Source organism: Saccopteryx leptura, chromosome 11, assembly GCF_036850995.1.
Source record: "Saccopteryx leptura isolate mSacLep1 chromosome 11, mSacLep1_pri_phased_curated, whole genome shotgun sequence".
In the NCBI taxonomy this organism is placed as follows: Eukaryota; Metazoa; Chordata; class Mammalia; order Chiroptera; family Emballonuridae; genus Saccopteryx; species Saccopteryx leptura.
This window is the reverse complement of record NC_089513.1, coordinates 60,903,734-60,920,710: the sequence shown is the minus strand read 5'-3', so window position 1 is coordinate 60,920,710 and position 16,977 is coordinate 60,903,734. Positions and strand designations below refer to the sequence as shown.

Here is a 16,977-nt window from a genome sequence, read left to right as displayed (position 1 = left end):
CTGGGAGAGTTTTCATTCTCAATTTCCAGGTTGACTATGCTGAGACTCCTCCCCTACCTCAATTTTACCTGAGCAGCAGACCAAGCAGCTGGAGAGAACTAGGAGCAGCTGCACTGCCCACGTTCCCCAGCCCCCCAGCCGCAGAGTACGGCACCAACTGCCAGAGAGACCGCCACTTGCATTCCTCCTGCCATAGTCGCCTCACACCACCGCCTTTTCAGAACTTGACCTACTTGCTCCCGTGTAGCAGAACTAACTGTTCCCTCCTCTGGGAACCAGGGGCACACATCTTGAAAATGTTGCAAAAAGCATTCTAGCTGTATAAGTATTCTTACAAAAAGGTCCTGTACTTTTGACCCTAACTGTCCCATAATTTATTACTCACAACTTAAGAGCTTAGTTGTAAACTAAGCCATAAGCTGTAAGGACTTTGTCTGCTTGCAGCCTGTCTCCCACAGATTGTTATATAATTTAGTTGTAATTTTGATGTGGCTTTGGGAGTAGACGAATGCATTTTCCACTTACTCAGCCGTTTTCTCCTGTATCATCATTTTTTTGTGTGTGTGTGGCATCATTTTTTATTGACTGATTTTTTTGTCTGGGTCAAATTTTCCTGGTTAGCCTCTTTTTTTAGATTTTATTTATTGATATTAGAGAGAGGAGAGAGAGAGAGAAAGGTATGGGGAGGAGCAGAAAGCATCAACTTGTAGTAGTTGCTTCTCATATGCTCCTTGATTGGGCAAGTCTGGCATTTTGAACTGGTGACCTCAGCATTCCAGGTCAACACTTAATCCACTGTGCCACCACAGGTCAAGCTTGGTTAGCCATTTTCTATTGTATACTGGAAATAGTGGTTGAAACCTTGTAGAGACCTGTATTCTGTTCTCTTCTTTTGAAGAGTGTCAATTCATGTCTTAGTAGTCAATTCATGTACTGCCTGATCACCTTGAACGTGTGCATGTTTTATTTTTATGTTTTGTTAGTGTTTGAGGATGTTTCTTTTGTATCTCTAATTTGACAGAATTCAGCCTACAAACATGAGACTTATGTTGGGTCTTGGTTTTAGACTGTGTTGGGCAGGTTTATGGAGGCCTTCCTCTAGCCATGGTCCTCACTCATAGGGTACCTTCCTGATGTTTCAGCGTAATATCTAGGTCAGTAAGGTGCTAATGGCCTGACAGGTGGTGGCATAGAGGATAGAGCATCAACCTGGGATGCTGAGGTCCCAGGTTTGAAACCCAGAGATTGCCAGCTTGAGCGTGGGCTCATCTGGCTTGAGTGCAGGCTCACCAGCTTGAGTACAGGGTTGCTGGCTTGAAGCCCAAGGTCGCTGGCATGAGCCCAAGGTCTTTGGCTTCAGCAAGGGGTCACTGGCTTGGCTTGAGCTCCCCAGTCAAGGCACATATGAGAAGTAATCAACAACTAAAGTGATGCAACTATGAATTGATGCTTCTCATCTCTTTTCTTTCCTGTCTCTCTATCTTTCTCTATCTCAAAAACAAACAAAAAAAACAAATAAAACCCCCAGGTGCTTAGGAGGCCCCTTCACTAGGTGGGTTGGAACTTCGGCATTTCCTAGTGCTGTTCAACCTCTGTGTCTATATCTGGTCTATTCTCAGACCTGTAGGAGGCACTCTGATAGTCTTATCCTGTGCATGGACTCACTGGGCACTCCCCACATAGATTTTAACACTCTCCCACCCACTGCAATTCTTCATCTATCACATCTGGAGATGCTGCTCTTTGCCTCCCTGGCTCAGTGGGCCCACTATGCTCTGCTGGATTCTATCCTTCTGTCCTATGATTAGGAAACTGTTCCCAGGTAGAAAGTTGTAGTGATCATGAAGTACATTTAATGAGTTTTGCTTCTTTCAGGATTATAGTTTTGTGCTGCTTGTTGTTTACATCCTGAAAATGGCAGCCTCCCCTATTTTTCTCAGTGTAATGCCTGCTTGTGGAAGGGAAGTCTTGTCTGCTGTTACTGTGGAGCTGGAAGTTGCTCTGGAGCCCTGCAACCTGCTCTAGATGGTTAATATCCAGGCTCACTGCTTGGCTCTTGTTTTGGTATCTCCCTCTACAACCATCTTGGGAATTCACTTTGCTTCTCTTTTGAGTTGAGTTTTCTGGAGCCCACATTTTCTTAATTTTGGTCGATTTCTTTAGGTGGAGGAACCTTCAGTAGTTTCCTGAAAAAGGTTGGCAGGAAGGTAAATGTTTTGAGGCCTACATACCTGAAAATGCCTTTATGAAACCATTGCAGTTGACTGATAGTTGATGAGAATTCTGGATTGGAAACAATTTTGCCTCCTAATTATAGTCATTGTTTGATCGGTTATCTTTTGGATTTTTTGTGTGAAACCTTGAAACTTGTTCTTTTCTTTCTGGAAGTTTTTAGAATCTTCCCTCTTGTTCTGGAATTCTCTCAGTCATGTGTTTTCTGTGTGTCTGTTTCTCCCCATTGTGTGTGTGCTTAGTGGGCCCTGAGATGTTAATTCGGGGGGATTTTCTTGGAGTATTTCTTTGATTTTACTCTTCTTTTTCTCTGACCCTCTCACTAGCACATATTTTGCCTCCTAGACTACTTCTTCTATTTTCTCTTTTTTCCATCTCTTTGTATTTTTTTTTCTTTACTTTGGGGGGATCTCCCAACCCTTATGTTGTATTTTTTATTTATGCTATATATTTAATTTTCAGGAGTTCTTTTTTTTATGAATGCTCCCTTAACTTAAAAATATGTTTTAGTGTAGTTTCATAGATCTTTTCTATCTCTGAAACTGTTGTATGTTTTCAAAGTTTTTGCCTTTGCATAGTTGCTGTGTCCTCCAAGTTGCTTTTATCCACGTATCGTTAGTGTTGTAGACTCTCCTCTAGGGTCTGGAGACGAGTTCTTGGTCATTTGGATCCCAGGTTTGTGTAGAGCCAAAGTTCATACCTTTTGCTTCACCCCATGCATGAACTAGCACAGTGATTTTCAACCTTTTTACACTTGGGAACTTGTGAAAATAGGAGAATTATTTCGAGGATGACTAAGGCAGAAATCTCCCTGAGCATAAGCAAATTCAACAAAGATCATTGGGTCTATAATCTTTATACAAACACCGAGGTGGTTAACTCTTGTGGACCCACACAAAATTTCTGGTGGACCGGTCCGCAATAGCAGTTGAAAACACTGAGCTAGCAGACACCATGAGCTGTAGAGTGTGGAGCCTGGTTTCCTTGGGGCTTCTGATAGCTGAGGGGTAATTAGAAAGTCTCAAGACTGGAGGGTTTATTTGGCATGTTGTGGCCCAGATGTTGTTAACTCGCAGGCTTTTCTTGGTGGGGCCTAGGGAAAAGGTTGTCACCTTCATAGTGCAGGGGTCATTGTCCCTGCCCTCAGGAACTGTCTCAGGCCTCTGAGGTCTGTCCCTACCCTGGATAGACTAGGGGCCCTCTGGCACCTTGAGGACTAGATAGAGAAGCACAGACAGATCTTGCACTAGCAAAGGAGGGTGCGTAGACCTGCATGCAGCTGTAGACCAAAGGCTCATGTTCATTCTCAGAGATCCCCAAGAACCTGTGATTTCTGGAGTAGAGAAGACAATCCCTGAGCTCCTGAGAAGCTTTGTATTATACATGCCTGCCCTGATGCCTGTCTCAGGCCTGTCTCTCCCAGTCCTAAACTGGTGGTTTGTGCCCAGAGTGGGAGGCCTCCTAGTCTTGGTACAACCTAGATCCAGGTCTGCTCTGGCCCAGCCCCTCCCTCTGCTCTATTTTGTGTCTGTCCTGCCAGACTACTGCTTGTACAGAAAGCCAGTGGAGCTCCTGCTACACACAGGTTCCTCTCCTCCATGGCCAGTGTCCAAGAAGGCTGGGTGTTTGTTAAGTGAAGACATGAGCAGGAAAAGACCCCAAGCTTGTTGCCTTTGATGGATCAGCTGATGGTAAAGGCCCCACGGTTGGGCTCTGCCCACTGCTTCTCCTAAGCCCTCATTGCCACAGCCCAGGTCCCCTTATCATCAGGTTGTGAACATCTACCTGGTGTTTCTGAGGTGGAAGTAGAGCACCCTAATTCTGGGGGAGCCTTACACGTGGCCAGGAATAGCGGTGCCTTTATAATCCCAGAGAGGGGAATGTAGCGGACATCCATATAGCCAGCATCATGACATACCTGAAGCCACCTCACCAGACTGTGACCTGCTGGAGCTCTTCTGGTTCACAGTGAGCCCAGTGTTTAGGGAAGAGGCAGCATGTAGAGGACGCTGGGTCAAGCATACTTCCGGTTGCAATTCAGAATACTTTCTTGTTTCCTCACCACCTTTCTCTGGGGACTAGAGGCAGAGATGATGCTGTCTACCTTCCTTTTGCATCCGCTTGTTCTCGTCCTCCTCAAAGTGGTGCCACTGAGTTGCTTTCTAAGGGCTCAGAAGACCTTCTCCTTCACTTTCTGTGTCCACCTTTTAGACTTTCTGTGTGATTTCAGTCAAGGTGTGGGCTGGTGAGTTGCCAGTTAGAACCAGCGCTTTTGGCACGGGTATGTGGGATTGCCCTCCCTGTCCCCCAGGCTCGGCCACATCACCAGATTCAAGGGAGGCTCCCTATTTCTTTAGCTGCAGATTTGGGACACAGCTGGCCAGGAGCGATTCCGCACCATCACCCAGAGCTACTACCGTAGTGCCAACGGGGCCATCCTCGCTTACGACATAACCAAAAGGAGCTCCTTCCTGTCAGTGCCTCATTGGATTGAGGACGTGAGGAAGTATGCAGGCTCCAATATTGTGCAGCTGCTGATCGGTGAGCTGTGGGAAATTGGGTGGGGGCTAGCAGGGTTCCTTGGGACCATAGATCCCGTCTGTCTCTTTTTTCTTTTCTTTTCCTTTTTTTTTTTTTTAAAAAATTATTTATTTATTGATGGATTATTTAAAAGGAGAGGGAGAGAGAGACAGGAACATCAATCTGTTCCTGTATGTGCCCTGACCAGGGATCAAACTGGCAACCTCTGCCTTAGGGACGATACTCCAACCAACAGAACTGTCTGGTCAGAGTGTCTCGGTTTCTTCTTTTTAAGCAAAGGGCAAGCACAGAAAGGGATTGAGCTGGGGGATATTGGGTGGGAGCTAGCAGGGTTCCTTGGGACCACAGGTCCTGTCTGTCTCTTTTTTCTTTCCTTATCCTTTTTATAAAAAAGAATTTATTGATTGATTGATTTTTTTAGAGGGAGAAGCAGAAACAGAGCCAGAACTTGAATCATGATCTTGCAAATTCTGATCCTGCTAGTCACTTGTAAAGTTATATTCAAAACTGGAATTAGAGAAAGCAAGCAAGCTAAAATTTGCTTTGTAGTATGCATTTACACATACAGTGGTTAACACTGGTTAAATCTTAACATGTGTCGTTAGATTTAGTTCCTATAACCTGGTTGCTCCTTATTTACTAGGGCATGGAGCTGAGGCTTAGAGAAGTGAAATAATTTCTCCCAGTTCACACAGCCTGTGAGCACATACACATGAAATTTGAGTTCAGTTCTACTAATCATAATTCAGGAGAGCAGGCTCCTCAAATGTTTTCATGCCTCCAAAGCTTTAAAGCACAGAATCTGAGCACTACCTGTAAAGCATCCAATTCAAGATGTCTAGATGGGGCCCATGGATGTGCATTTATAGCAGATTCCCAGGTGTTGCCGGTGACATCCGTGTTGCTGACCCCACTTTGAGAACCGAAGCTGCAGAGGGATGCTGTTACCTCCATTTTCCATTTTCCTCCTACGTGAACTTCCCAGACCTGGACTCAAGAAACCTCGGACCATCTGTGTGGTCTCTGGGACCTCACCCATCAGGCTGATGTTTCTCAGATGAGATTGTATAAATAGTACCTGACTGTGGCTCCAGCAGGAAAAAGATGGCGCTTGGTTCCACACAGCCTGCCTCCCACGCCTGCCTGGACTGGGCTAGGGAGTGCTCACGGCTCAGCTACCTGGGCAGCAGTGCAGCTCTCTTTACTCAGCCTTAAACTCCCCTCGTGTCCAGGACATTTAAAGTAAACACTTTATTGTTGAGTATTTTACACAAATACAAAAATATGATAGTGTAATAAACCTCAAATGTCTATCACCAGCTTTAGCACCTAGCAACTCATGTCTCGTTTTGGCTCTACCCTCCTCCCCTCCCTCTCTCGGATTATTTTTCAGGCAACTCCTAACTCCAGTAGTTCTACAAATATTCTAGCACGAATCAATAAAAGGTGAAAACACTTAAAAATATGTAACAATACCATTTTCACATCTAAAAGTATTGACATTTTCTGAATAAATTCAAATAGCTGATCTGTGTTCAGATTTTTAATTACTCATAAACATGTTTTTTTTAGTTTGTTGAAATTAGGATGTTTCACATTGAAATTGGTTGCTACATCATTTAATATTACAAAAGAAATTTTAGATATTTATAGATACATCTATTTTTTGTCATCCCTATAATCACATTACAAAGGTCAAGTACTTTGAAACTTAAAAAAAAATTCTGTCAAGGAGCAGTTTACCAGATGATTTAGAATGTAACGAAACATCTCACACTTGTAGGAAGAGCCAGAGGTTTATGCTCAGGTGAAATGGTAGTCTGTGTTCTTACTAGTAGAAAAGCAAAATAACCCCAAACCACAATCTTAACAGAGAATTATAAAATTCCAAAGGAGCCTTACCAGGCGATGGTGCAGTGGATAGAGCATCAGACTGAGATGTGGAGGACCCAGGTTCGAAACCCTGCAGTCGCTGGCTTGAACACAGGCTCATCCGGCTTGAGCACGGGGTGCTGGCTTGAGTGTGAGATCATAGACATGACCCCATGGTCGCTGGCTTGAGCCCAATGGTTGCTGACTTGAAGCCCAAGGTCGTTGGCTTGAGCAAGGGGTCACTTGCTCTGCTGTAGCCCCGGGTCAAGGAACATATGAGAAAGCAATCAATGAACAATTAAGGTGCCACAACGAAGAATTGATGCTTATCTCTCTCCCCTCCTGTTTGTCTCTATCTGTCCCTCTCTTTGTCTCTCTCACTAAAAAATAATTCCAAAGGAAAATAGTAAATAATAAACATAATAACAAAATTTTAGCAAAAAGAAAAAATTGCACTGCCAGATTTCTTTACTTCTGTATTTATGAATTACCTGCCAAGTGCTTGTTGTTTCATTTAATCCCTACTCTGGCCTGACCTGTGGTGGCACAGTGGATAAAATGTCGGCCTGGAACACTGAGGTCGCCGGTTTGAAACCCTGGGCTTGCTCGATCAAGGCACATATGGAAGTTGATGATTCCTGCTCCTACCCCCTTTTCTCTCTCTCTCGCTTTTTCTGTGTCCTTTCTAAAATAAATAAAGTCTTAAAAAATTTAACCTCTACTCTGCTGAAGGTGGCATTATAGATGGGGAAATTGAGACTCAGAGATGAAGTGACTTACAAGTGCTAGGAAGCTGGAGTTTCTTTCCAGGTTTTCTTCTAGCTCTAAGGTACCATATTCTTTTCCCTAAACTTTACTGCTTCTATTTCTTAGAAAGAAGCAGTAAAATATACAAGCCTCTGGCAAAGATTTTTAAAAATGAGGCACTAAAGGATAGAATAATAGCTTTAAAATAAAATGGTTTTTATTATTTTTTAAAGCTTTAGATTACCATCAGAGTTGACAGAGGGCAGTGGATGGCTTTGGGTTTCTCAGTTTGGCTCTGCTAAGTAGGGCAGGGCTTCCCTGGCACCAGTTGGCCTTACCAAGCTGCTCCTGGCCTTTCCCTACAGGGAACAAGTCGGATCTTGGCGAGCTCCGAGAGGTCCCTCTGGCTGAGGCACAAAGCCTGGCAGAGCACTACGACATCCTGTGTGCCATTGAGACGTCTGCCAAGGACTCAAGCAACGTGGAGGAGGCCTTCCTGAGGGTGGCCACCGAGCTGGTCATGAGGCATGGGGGTCCTCTGCTCAGTGAGAAGAGCACCGACCATATCCAGCTGGATAGCAAGGACATTGGAGAAAGCTGGGGCTGCGGTTGCTGACTAGGGTGCCGGCAGGCAGGCAGGGGCCGCTCCGTCACCTCCCTCTGGTCTGCCAAGCCCAGCCCTCTAGAGCTGGCCCTCGGCACCAGCGATTCTAGAGCAGCTGGATCAAGTCCTGGAATTACTCATCCCATGGCCTGGACGCTTGATGGGAAAGCTGCCCTGAGGAAGGAAGAAGCAGGATTCCTCCTGCAGGAGGCCTATTGGCACAAGCTTGCCCATCCTTCCAGTCAGCGGCTGTTTCCTCCATGCTGTTCACATTCCAGGACTGCTCTGAGCCCGCCAGTGTGGACCACAGCTGGAGAGGGGCCGGAAGTGTGCCTCCCTGCTCTCTACATACTAGCTTTGACCCACACGTAGTGTCTGCTGCAGCTGTGGCAGCAGGTTGTCGCTTTCCAGGGATATGGCTGGTGCCCAGGTCATTCCAGGGCCTCCATATGTAGCTGCAGAGAGCAAGAGCAACCCGCCTAACAGGCTGGTTTGTGAGCATAACCCCAGGGAAGCCCTAACTCCTTCCAGGTGAAGGACCTTCTTCAGTGCCAGCTCCAAGCTCACAGACACCGTGAGGCTCAGCTTACTGCCTTAGCAAGACTACTCAAGTTTTCTGGTTTTTCATGTAGCTCTTGGTTTCATCTACAATACAGAAGTGTAGGGTCATGTCACACAGCCGAGCAGGGACTATCTGCTGGCTTGGGGCCCCAAAATTTGTCATGCAGGGTGCAGAACAAGCTGATTCTTCAGCACTGGGGTCTCAGAAGCTTGGGGGTAGGGGGAATGATATAGGAATGAGGACATTTAAGGGAAAAGTAAAATGTTGAATACTTGAGGCTCAGGTCTGAGAGTGACTGTCGGAACCCAGTCTTACCCCATGTGCAGAAATCTTTCCTGCCATGTTTAGAGCATCAGCTCCCCATCGCTCCCAGTCTAACTTGTAGTGTTTCCCAAACAAAGGAGGTGAGGCCCTGGTAGTTCTAGGTCTGGGCATTTCACCCCCCCTGGGTCCACCTGCCCTCAACAGCCTCAACATTCCCAGGGTGCTGAAGTTAGAAAGTAGGTGGGGCTGAGATCACTCGGGAGGGGGGGTGTCTTCAAAGCAGCACCAAACTGCAGTGTGGCTCAGAGGATCACAGACAGGTATTGGACTTTGGTGATCTTCCTAAGCCAATTCCAGTTTGTCCATGTCAGCCTAGTCCAGCCCCTCTGGCCCCTCAGTGTGGGGCCTCAGGAATAAACTACTCTCAGAGCCGTAGGCTAGGCCACATAAGGGAGAGGCAGCCCAGAGCCTATCACAGCCTTGCCTTATACTAAAAGCACTTTGGTTTGCATGGCTCCCTCTCTCCGGCAGGCCTGGATGCAGAGCAAGAAGCCAGATATTTTGCAGCAGCCTGGTGAGACAGGTTGGGCATGAACAGCTGAGCTGAGGCTGATACATGCAGGGCCTCATGGCTTCCTTTCAAGCAGGGAGGCAGCCATGGAATGGCTGAACCTGGTTCTAGAAGGGAAGTTAGTTGGCCTGGTTGGACCAAGACCATCTGAACAGGTGTCTGCACTGAGGTGAATAGGTCTATTGTTGGGGTGGTGTGGGAGTTGGGGGCAAGAACGCTGCCTGGCTTTTATCCTTAGTGGCCTTGCTGATGGATGGGGCCCAGTTGTTGGCAGAACGAGCTGGTGTCTGCCTTGCCCCTCCGCTGCAGTGCCTGGCTCCACCTGCAGAATAGAAAATGCCTGTCACTGAGCAGTCTTTAAAGAGTGTTACATTGAAGCCAAGAGCAAAGGTCCTCCAGCCCATGACCTTTCTGCTAGGGTCTAATATTTGGATAGAGCCGGGCACTGAACTTAGACCCCAGCTGGAAGATGTGTCTCGCTAAGCCCTGCCTGCTGCTTGAGGGGGTGGCACATGCAAAGGGTCTTGGAACAGAGGCGTGGGCCTGCACCCCTGATTGACTTGAGCCCCACTTCCAGCTGAAAGCACAGGTACCTGCTGGATTCCCCTAACCTCCAGCCTCACAGGGCTTAGGGAAAGAGGCCCCTCTACCCCTTCTTCATGTGGATGAGAATCCAGGGTAAGCACAGGAACAAGTGGTTGATGATAGGCTCATTTGTCACTCGAATGTGAGCCATCCCTCCCTGCCCCTGAGGAAGGAGGCCTGAGACCCTGTAAAGGCTTAGCTTAGAAGGGGAAAGGAACAGTGGGCCTGTCCTGGGACCAGGGAGGTTTCTTCTCACTGGTAACCTCTTGGTTTACCGAGAAACCAAGGAAACAACACTTTGCTTCCCCCCTTTTCACAATTCCAAGATGTCAAACACTGGGCTTAGTAGATCTACTGCTGTCCTGTCTTCCATGCATGGAGCAGCCTCACTCCAGAGGTTTAGCCTAGAAATTGGGGGTCACCTTGGGGTCTTCACCTTCTCCCCCCCCCACAGTGCTGGGAGCCAATCTCCACAGTACCCTGCCCTTTGCCAGACAGGCCCATCCTCTCACTGGACATCTTACTGACCGTGGCTCCTGGGCTAATGGCCACCACTGCCCCAACCCACCCTCCTGCTGCTGACAGATGTCAGTTGTGGAAGGTCACTCCCGGCCCTTCCACTTACCCTACCCCAACACCTTCCAGGCTGCCCTAGGGCACTTGGATGCTGGCCAAACTTGACCCAGCCGTTCAAGGCCTTCACAGCTCCATCCTGGCTTCTTCCTAGCACCTGCTTGTACCTGAGGAGCACCTCTGTTCAGGCCACCCTTTTCTGTTCTCCCCCCACCTACTGCCCCTGCCTTTTTATTCATGTGATTTATAACCCCCCACCCCCCAAATGACCCAGCTGGACGCCCCTGAGAAGTGGCCCTACCCCACCCAAGCTAATCTCTTGTTCTTAGTACCCTCTCGGTAGAATGAGTTCTTTCTCTACCCTTTGGCCTGTGAGTTTCCTCCCCCCACTTCCTGCATTGAGGCCATATCCTACTGGCTCCAAGAGATGTTTCCCTGCCCCCAACCTCAGACAGGTGTTAGTGCTCAGGACCTGGCCCAGGGTGTGGCATTGTCTGCATGCCAGTGGGGTCCCTGCTCTGCTGTGCCCAGTCAGGCCAAGGCCTCTGTACTTCTCTGGGCCGGAGTCCTGTGTCAAATGGGAGAAGTATGTGAGCCAGGAAACAGCTTGCTTCTGTTTCCTCTCCCAGCAGCCTCTGGTGCAAGAGAATGATCTAATCTCTTTCTTTGTTTACAAACTACCTAAGAACACGAGTAGGTGGGGAAGGGTCGGGGTATGGGAGAGTGGGCAGGGGAAGGGGACCAGGAAGGGTCCTGTCAGCTCAGGCCTGGAGAAGGGCAGTCTGTGGTGTGGGTCAGGCTGTGATATAGGCTGGGCCCTAGGGGAAACAATAGGAGTTGGTGTTTTATAGTCATAGGAGTAGGAGTGGGGTGGACAAGGGACACAGATCCTGACTTCTATGCCAGAGAGGTGGTTCCATGTCCTCCCAGAAAGGGGCTTTTGACCCCAAAGGCATAGGCCCTAGCAGACTTAGAGCTGGAGGGAGTTCCTAATTCATATTGAATTCAATTGCTCTTCCCCAGGAGGGCAGCCAGGGGTGCGGCCTTAGGGACCCTTTGGGGCAGGGAGGGGCTTAGCCAGCCCAAGGATGCCATTTGCATTTGAGAATTTTCACATTATCTATTTATGAATATACAAATCTTTATATCAAATCTATTTTTTAAAACATGGAAAGTTGCCTCTATGGAAATTTAGCAGAGCCAGAGTACACATTCCTAAACCATTAAAGTTTTGTCTAAAGAACCGGTGGTACCCAAGACTGGTTCTTTTACCTTTCGGCACAAAGCCAGCCCAGGTGGCCACGTCCCCAAAGGTGGTCCCACCTGTTTAGCTTCTCAGTTCATCCTCAGACCTGGGATGATAGATGAGCACACATTGCCTACTGCCTCTGTTACCTGGAACCCTCTCAAGAACTCTGCCCCAGACCATTGTGGGATTCCTGGGCAGAGAAACAGTCAACTGCCTGAGGGACAGAAAAGAGCTTAGGTTGGGTCCCATCTGTGCCAGGGATACTCATGTGACCTTGGACAAGTCTGTATCTTTTTGGGTCCAGGTACCTTCAGTTGTGTTTGTGTGGGGAGGTAGGTTGGGGAGTACTTTTTGGTGATTGCCAGGAGCACCAGGCATCCCTCACACTTCTACACCACCTTGTGAAGGAGGCATCTGTTTTTTTAGATGAGCCAGTGTACTCGGATTGGAAGTTCCTTGCCTAAGCCTTGCAGCCACAAGGAAGTAAACTCTTATTCAAAGTCAAAATCTAAGAATTCCCATGAGGGCCAGACTGTTCTTCACTGCTGTATTCCTGGCACAGAGAAGGGTTCTAAGCTCATAGGTACTCAAAGGACCAGTGAGTGCCGGAATCAGCTCCTGGCACCCAGAAGCCTATGAATCCATAGAGCACCAAGATAATCAGAAGGACTCTGGTCACTCACAAAAGGAGCCTCTGCTGAAATGGTGGGATGAAGAGAACATGGCGTGGCTGCTCATGGCAGCCAGGTGGTACTGCATCCTCCCTGCCAAGCATGGTTCTGAGACAAACTGACATCATGGGGCTCAGATCAATCTCCATTCAAATGCCAAGCCTGCCCTGACTAGTTGTATGACCTTGGTTAGGTCCTTTCTGCACTCAGGGTCTCAGTTTCTTCAGATGTGGGACACTATTTCCTGTCCTGTCTGCACCCAGGGAAGCCACAGTGAGATCCTGGGTGGGGAGGGTTTTTGTAAACTAAAGGGCTGGAGCAGGAGGCTCCTGTTTCTGTCTCTTGTCGCAGGTGGTTTAGAAAGCTGCTGAATTCCATTGAATGGAACAGGCCTGGAACCCTGAAAATTCCAGGTGGGCCACACTCCGGGCTCTCAACAACCACTTTTACCAGGGAGAAGAAACTCCTCTCATCTGAATTTTCTGCTCTCATTGAATGCAAGGCAGCCCCAAGCCCCCATGTGCCCCTTGAAATAAAAACCCATAACTGAGTCTATTTGAGCTGGGCACCCCACTCTCATCCTAGAGGCTCCGATGTGGGCCAGGCTATTCCAAGGGTTCTTTCTTTTCTTTGCCCTGACCCCAGGGCAATCTCACAGGTCCTGTCCTGGACTTTAGAGCAGGGAAACTGAGGCCAGGGACCCAGAGGGACTTGCTCAGTGTCCCCACTGAATTTGCTCCTGAGGCCCCTAGCTCAGGCCGGGGCTGGGCTAGGTGCTGGGTCCCAGAGTTCAGTCTGACCCTGCTCTGCCCGCAAGACCTCCACTCCCAGCACTCTGACCTCAACCCCTACCTGCACCCTGCACACATATCCCCAGGGGCTCAGCTGGGGGGGGGGTCACCAGCACTTCCTTCAGAGAAGCCAGGACCCAGGGTGCCCCTGCCCCAGTTCTGTCCCTTCTCCCCCTCATAGCTGTGAAGTCCCTTGTCCTTCACCTTACCCACAGAGCCACTCCCCGTCCCACCCAGCTTCTTCCCAACCTCTGACCTGGCTCCTGCCTCCACCTGACTACAGGTCCCACACTCACCGGGTCACCCCCTTCCTCAGACCTCTGCACGGCTCCCTGCTGCCTGTCTCTTTCAAGAGGGCCGCCGGGACCACCCACTCTCAGACACTTGCCCACCTCTGGCCACACATGACTGCCATTTCCAGAACGTGCTGCTCCCAGGCAGGCTGACCGTCCCCAACCCACCTGAAGAAGCAAGCCCCCTGCTCTGTAACGGGCTTCTCCAGGCAGGACTTCCTGTTCACAAACAGCCTGAGCTGGGGCCCTGATCCAAAGGACAACCTCCTGGTCCTGACACTGACTCCCAGACACTCCGAGGACCCCTCTGAGCATGGGGAGGTCCCCTGCCACTGCCTTAGAGGCTGCAGCCCTTGCTGTTGGGTCTTCCCACTGCAAAGAAAAGACCCAGCTTGGATGGCAGGTTTAGATCCAACTGGTGCTTCCTGGGCATCGACAGTGTACTGTCACACATGCCACCTACAGTAGGGATGGTTCTGCCCACGGACCTCATCTAGACAGAACCTGGAGTGGGTCCCAGCCATTCCACACCTGGGCTGCATGTTTTGGGACTCTCCTCTGCAGTGATTCTGAACCTCACATTCCAGTGCAACCATCACCTCAGTGCAGGGAGCCCAGGGAACAACAAGCTGTAGACATGGAGGTTTCCTTTTTATGTCCAATTCAAAGCTACTCATCATCCCAGTGACAATAGTATCTATCTACCAGTGATCTGGAGGTTCTATGTGCTGGGCTCAGGTGACTCAGGAGATGGGTGGCCATAGGAAGCAGGGATCTGGTAGAAAAAGTCCATGAATTAGCTACTGGGAGTTGGGTGAGTGGGGTTAGCGTGCTCCAACCTTCTATTCACAGGCCAGCAGCTGGCGCCATCCAGGAGCTTGTTAGAAATAGATAATCTCAGCACCTCAGAGCTCCTGAGTCAGAATCTAAGTTTTAATAAAATCTCCAGGGATTTCTGTGCATGTTACAGTTTGAGGGACACTGGTCAACACAGCCTGCCCACCCCACTAGGGTAGCCTGACATCTCAGAAGTTTTTAGGTTCTTCCTAAAAAAGAAAAAAGGCACTTGCTTATTTACCTCTGGGTTAAGTGTGTTTCCTTCCCTTTCTTTGTATACATATGGACTTCATGTGTGGACATCAAGGACAAAGGGGTGGTGGTTGGCTCCTTGACAAGGCTCAGGCCCTGACTCCGACCAAGATAGAGACAGGGCCCTTGGAGGGGGTCAGTGGAATTCCCTGCTCAACCTAACACTTAATTAATCTTCTATTAAAACTCTAACCCTATCTGGCAACATTTGAACTGTCATCCCTGATAGGGTTTTGGTGTTTTCTGGATCCCTGACCACTTTAAGTTGTGTACCCCCTGTTTTCTTTTTAAAGAAAACATATAGATTCATATATAGACCCAAATATGGCACCTCATCGGGGTTAGTCGACAGGAAAATGAAGGTTGCCCAGTGTCCATGTCTAGGATCTTCAGACTTCTATCAGAATGGTGGTAACAGACATCTAAGATGATGGAGTCTGCTGTTTATTGAGAAGGTTCTATACTACTTTACAAATGCCAGTGGCAGAGATAAGATCTAAGCCCCGGACATTGGGCTCCAGGGTCATGCCTTAACTCCTTGAAATTCTGAGAGGGAACCTTGGGTTTTGTGGTGAGACTGCAGCTACAACACTACCATGTACTCAGGTTTAGATTTGACAAAGATGGACGTGATTCTAAGTGGACCTTTCTTAAAATAGCACTCCTTTTGGGGGAATCTATCCAAGGAACAAATCGTAAAAACAATAAAACCTCTATGCACAGGAATATCCGTGGCGACCCTTATGTGGACAGAAAAAGTGGCCTCATACTGAACCTGACAAGATCAGGGGAGGCCTTCACGGTGGGTCCTACAAACTCAGAGACTAAAATAGCCACATAGGATGGTCTGAATAGAAAACTTCCTAATGGAAAGTGAGTTGTGGCAGATAGTCACATTCTAGGCCAGTATCTTCCTTGACAAAGGTTAATCTTTACCTTAACTGAGCCTATCGTCTTTTTGCATCTAAGATAACATACCTTTAAAAAAAAAAAAAATATATATATATATATATATATATATATATATATATGGAGTCTACCGGAAAGTTCTGTCCCTTTTTGGAATAAAACAAAATACAAATTTTTCTTACCGTCAATAAACTTTATTAAATAATATAATTGCCATTATTATTAATGATTTCTTGCCAGTGTGAGGGCAATTTGTATATCCCATTTTTGAAAAATGTTTTATCTTTTGATGCGAAAAATTGAACCAGTGCTTGTTTGATATCTTCATTTTTGAATTTTTTGCCCTTCAAAAAATTTTGTAAGGACAAAAACAAGTGATAGTCGGGGGGGCTAAGTCCAGGAAATATGGTGGCTGCGACAAACATGCTTCTGTAGCATTTCTTCCTTGTTGAAATTCATAAAAATTACAGTGGCGTAAATGAACTTTATCAGTAGCCGTGGGTACACTATGGCTTCACACATAAGACTAACGTGAATCAACTTTTTTTTAGTTAATTTGCTACATCAGTATGTATACATTAAGTAATAAAAATAGAGAAGCACACATGCGCCAAATAAACATGTGCTTACGTGTTGAAACTTGTGATAGAAACGGACAGAACTTTCCGGTAGACCATATATATATATAAATAAAACATACCTTTGAAATATCAGACTATCTCTCCCTTTCCAGTCCCCTCAGGGAACAGCTGTGGCCCCAGAGCTGGAGAACACAGAAAGCCTCACTGGTATCTTGTTCCCACACCCCATCTCTGTGCTGTCAATGTATATTAACTATCCTGGAAAAGAAGTGGCTCTCTCTACTTTGGTTCCAATCCCAGAGATTTCCCCACTTTGCTTTCTCTCACCCTCCTACTTTACTACCAGTGGGTTTCATGTAACCTTCATATGTCTCCTTTTATTGTGATTATAAAATAATCTACAAAACTGCCATTCTTCAAACACATTTTCTCAACATGTTGAGATTTTGCTGTCCAGCAATTGTCATCCATTTGTCTCAAATAAACATAAAAATTCTCTACAGATTTGGATTTTTTTTTGCATCATTATCTACTTGGCACAATGAGCAGGGATCCATCCAATGAAGTCTACCCAGGATCACCTTGTGGACCCTGTGCTGGGTACTAGCCGGGACCCATTGTGCTCCCCAGGTTCTCTGCTTTGCATAAGGTAAACTTGGGGGAGTTTTTCTTGAAATTCTGGACCTGTCTGTTTTAAGATAGTAGGCTCTGACTTTATTTCAGCTCTTCTTTCTTTTTAATTTATTTTTTAAATTTTATTTAGAAAATTAAGGCCCTGACCTGTGGCTCAGGGGATAGAGCATTGGCCTGGCATATGGACTGGGTTTGATTCTGGTCCGGGCA

At 47.3% G+C, this 16,977-nt stretch overlaps 1 protein-coding gene across 1 annotated transcript in view; it reads left to right on the top strand.

Annotated features, from left to right (window-relative positions):
* The window catches only part of RAB43 (RAB43, member RAS oncogene family), a 66,833-nt gene extending 50,197 nt beyond the window's left edge, over positions 1–16,636 (top strand). Inside the window, exons 2-3 of the mRNA XM_066352517.1 lie at positions 4,590–4,773; positions 7,758–16,636. Of these exons, the coding sequence (XP_066208614.1) occupies positions 4,590–4,773; positions 7,758–8,008 (435 nt within the window). The 3' untranslated portion in view covers positions 8,009–16,636. The remainder of the gene's footprint in view (positions 1–4,589; positions 4,774–7,757) is intronic.
* The last annotated feature ends 341 nt before the right edge of the window (positions 16,637–16,977 follow it).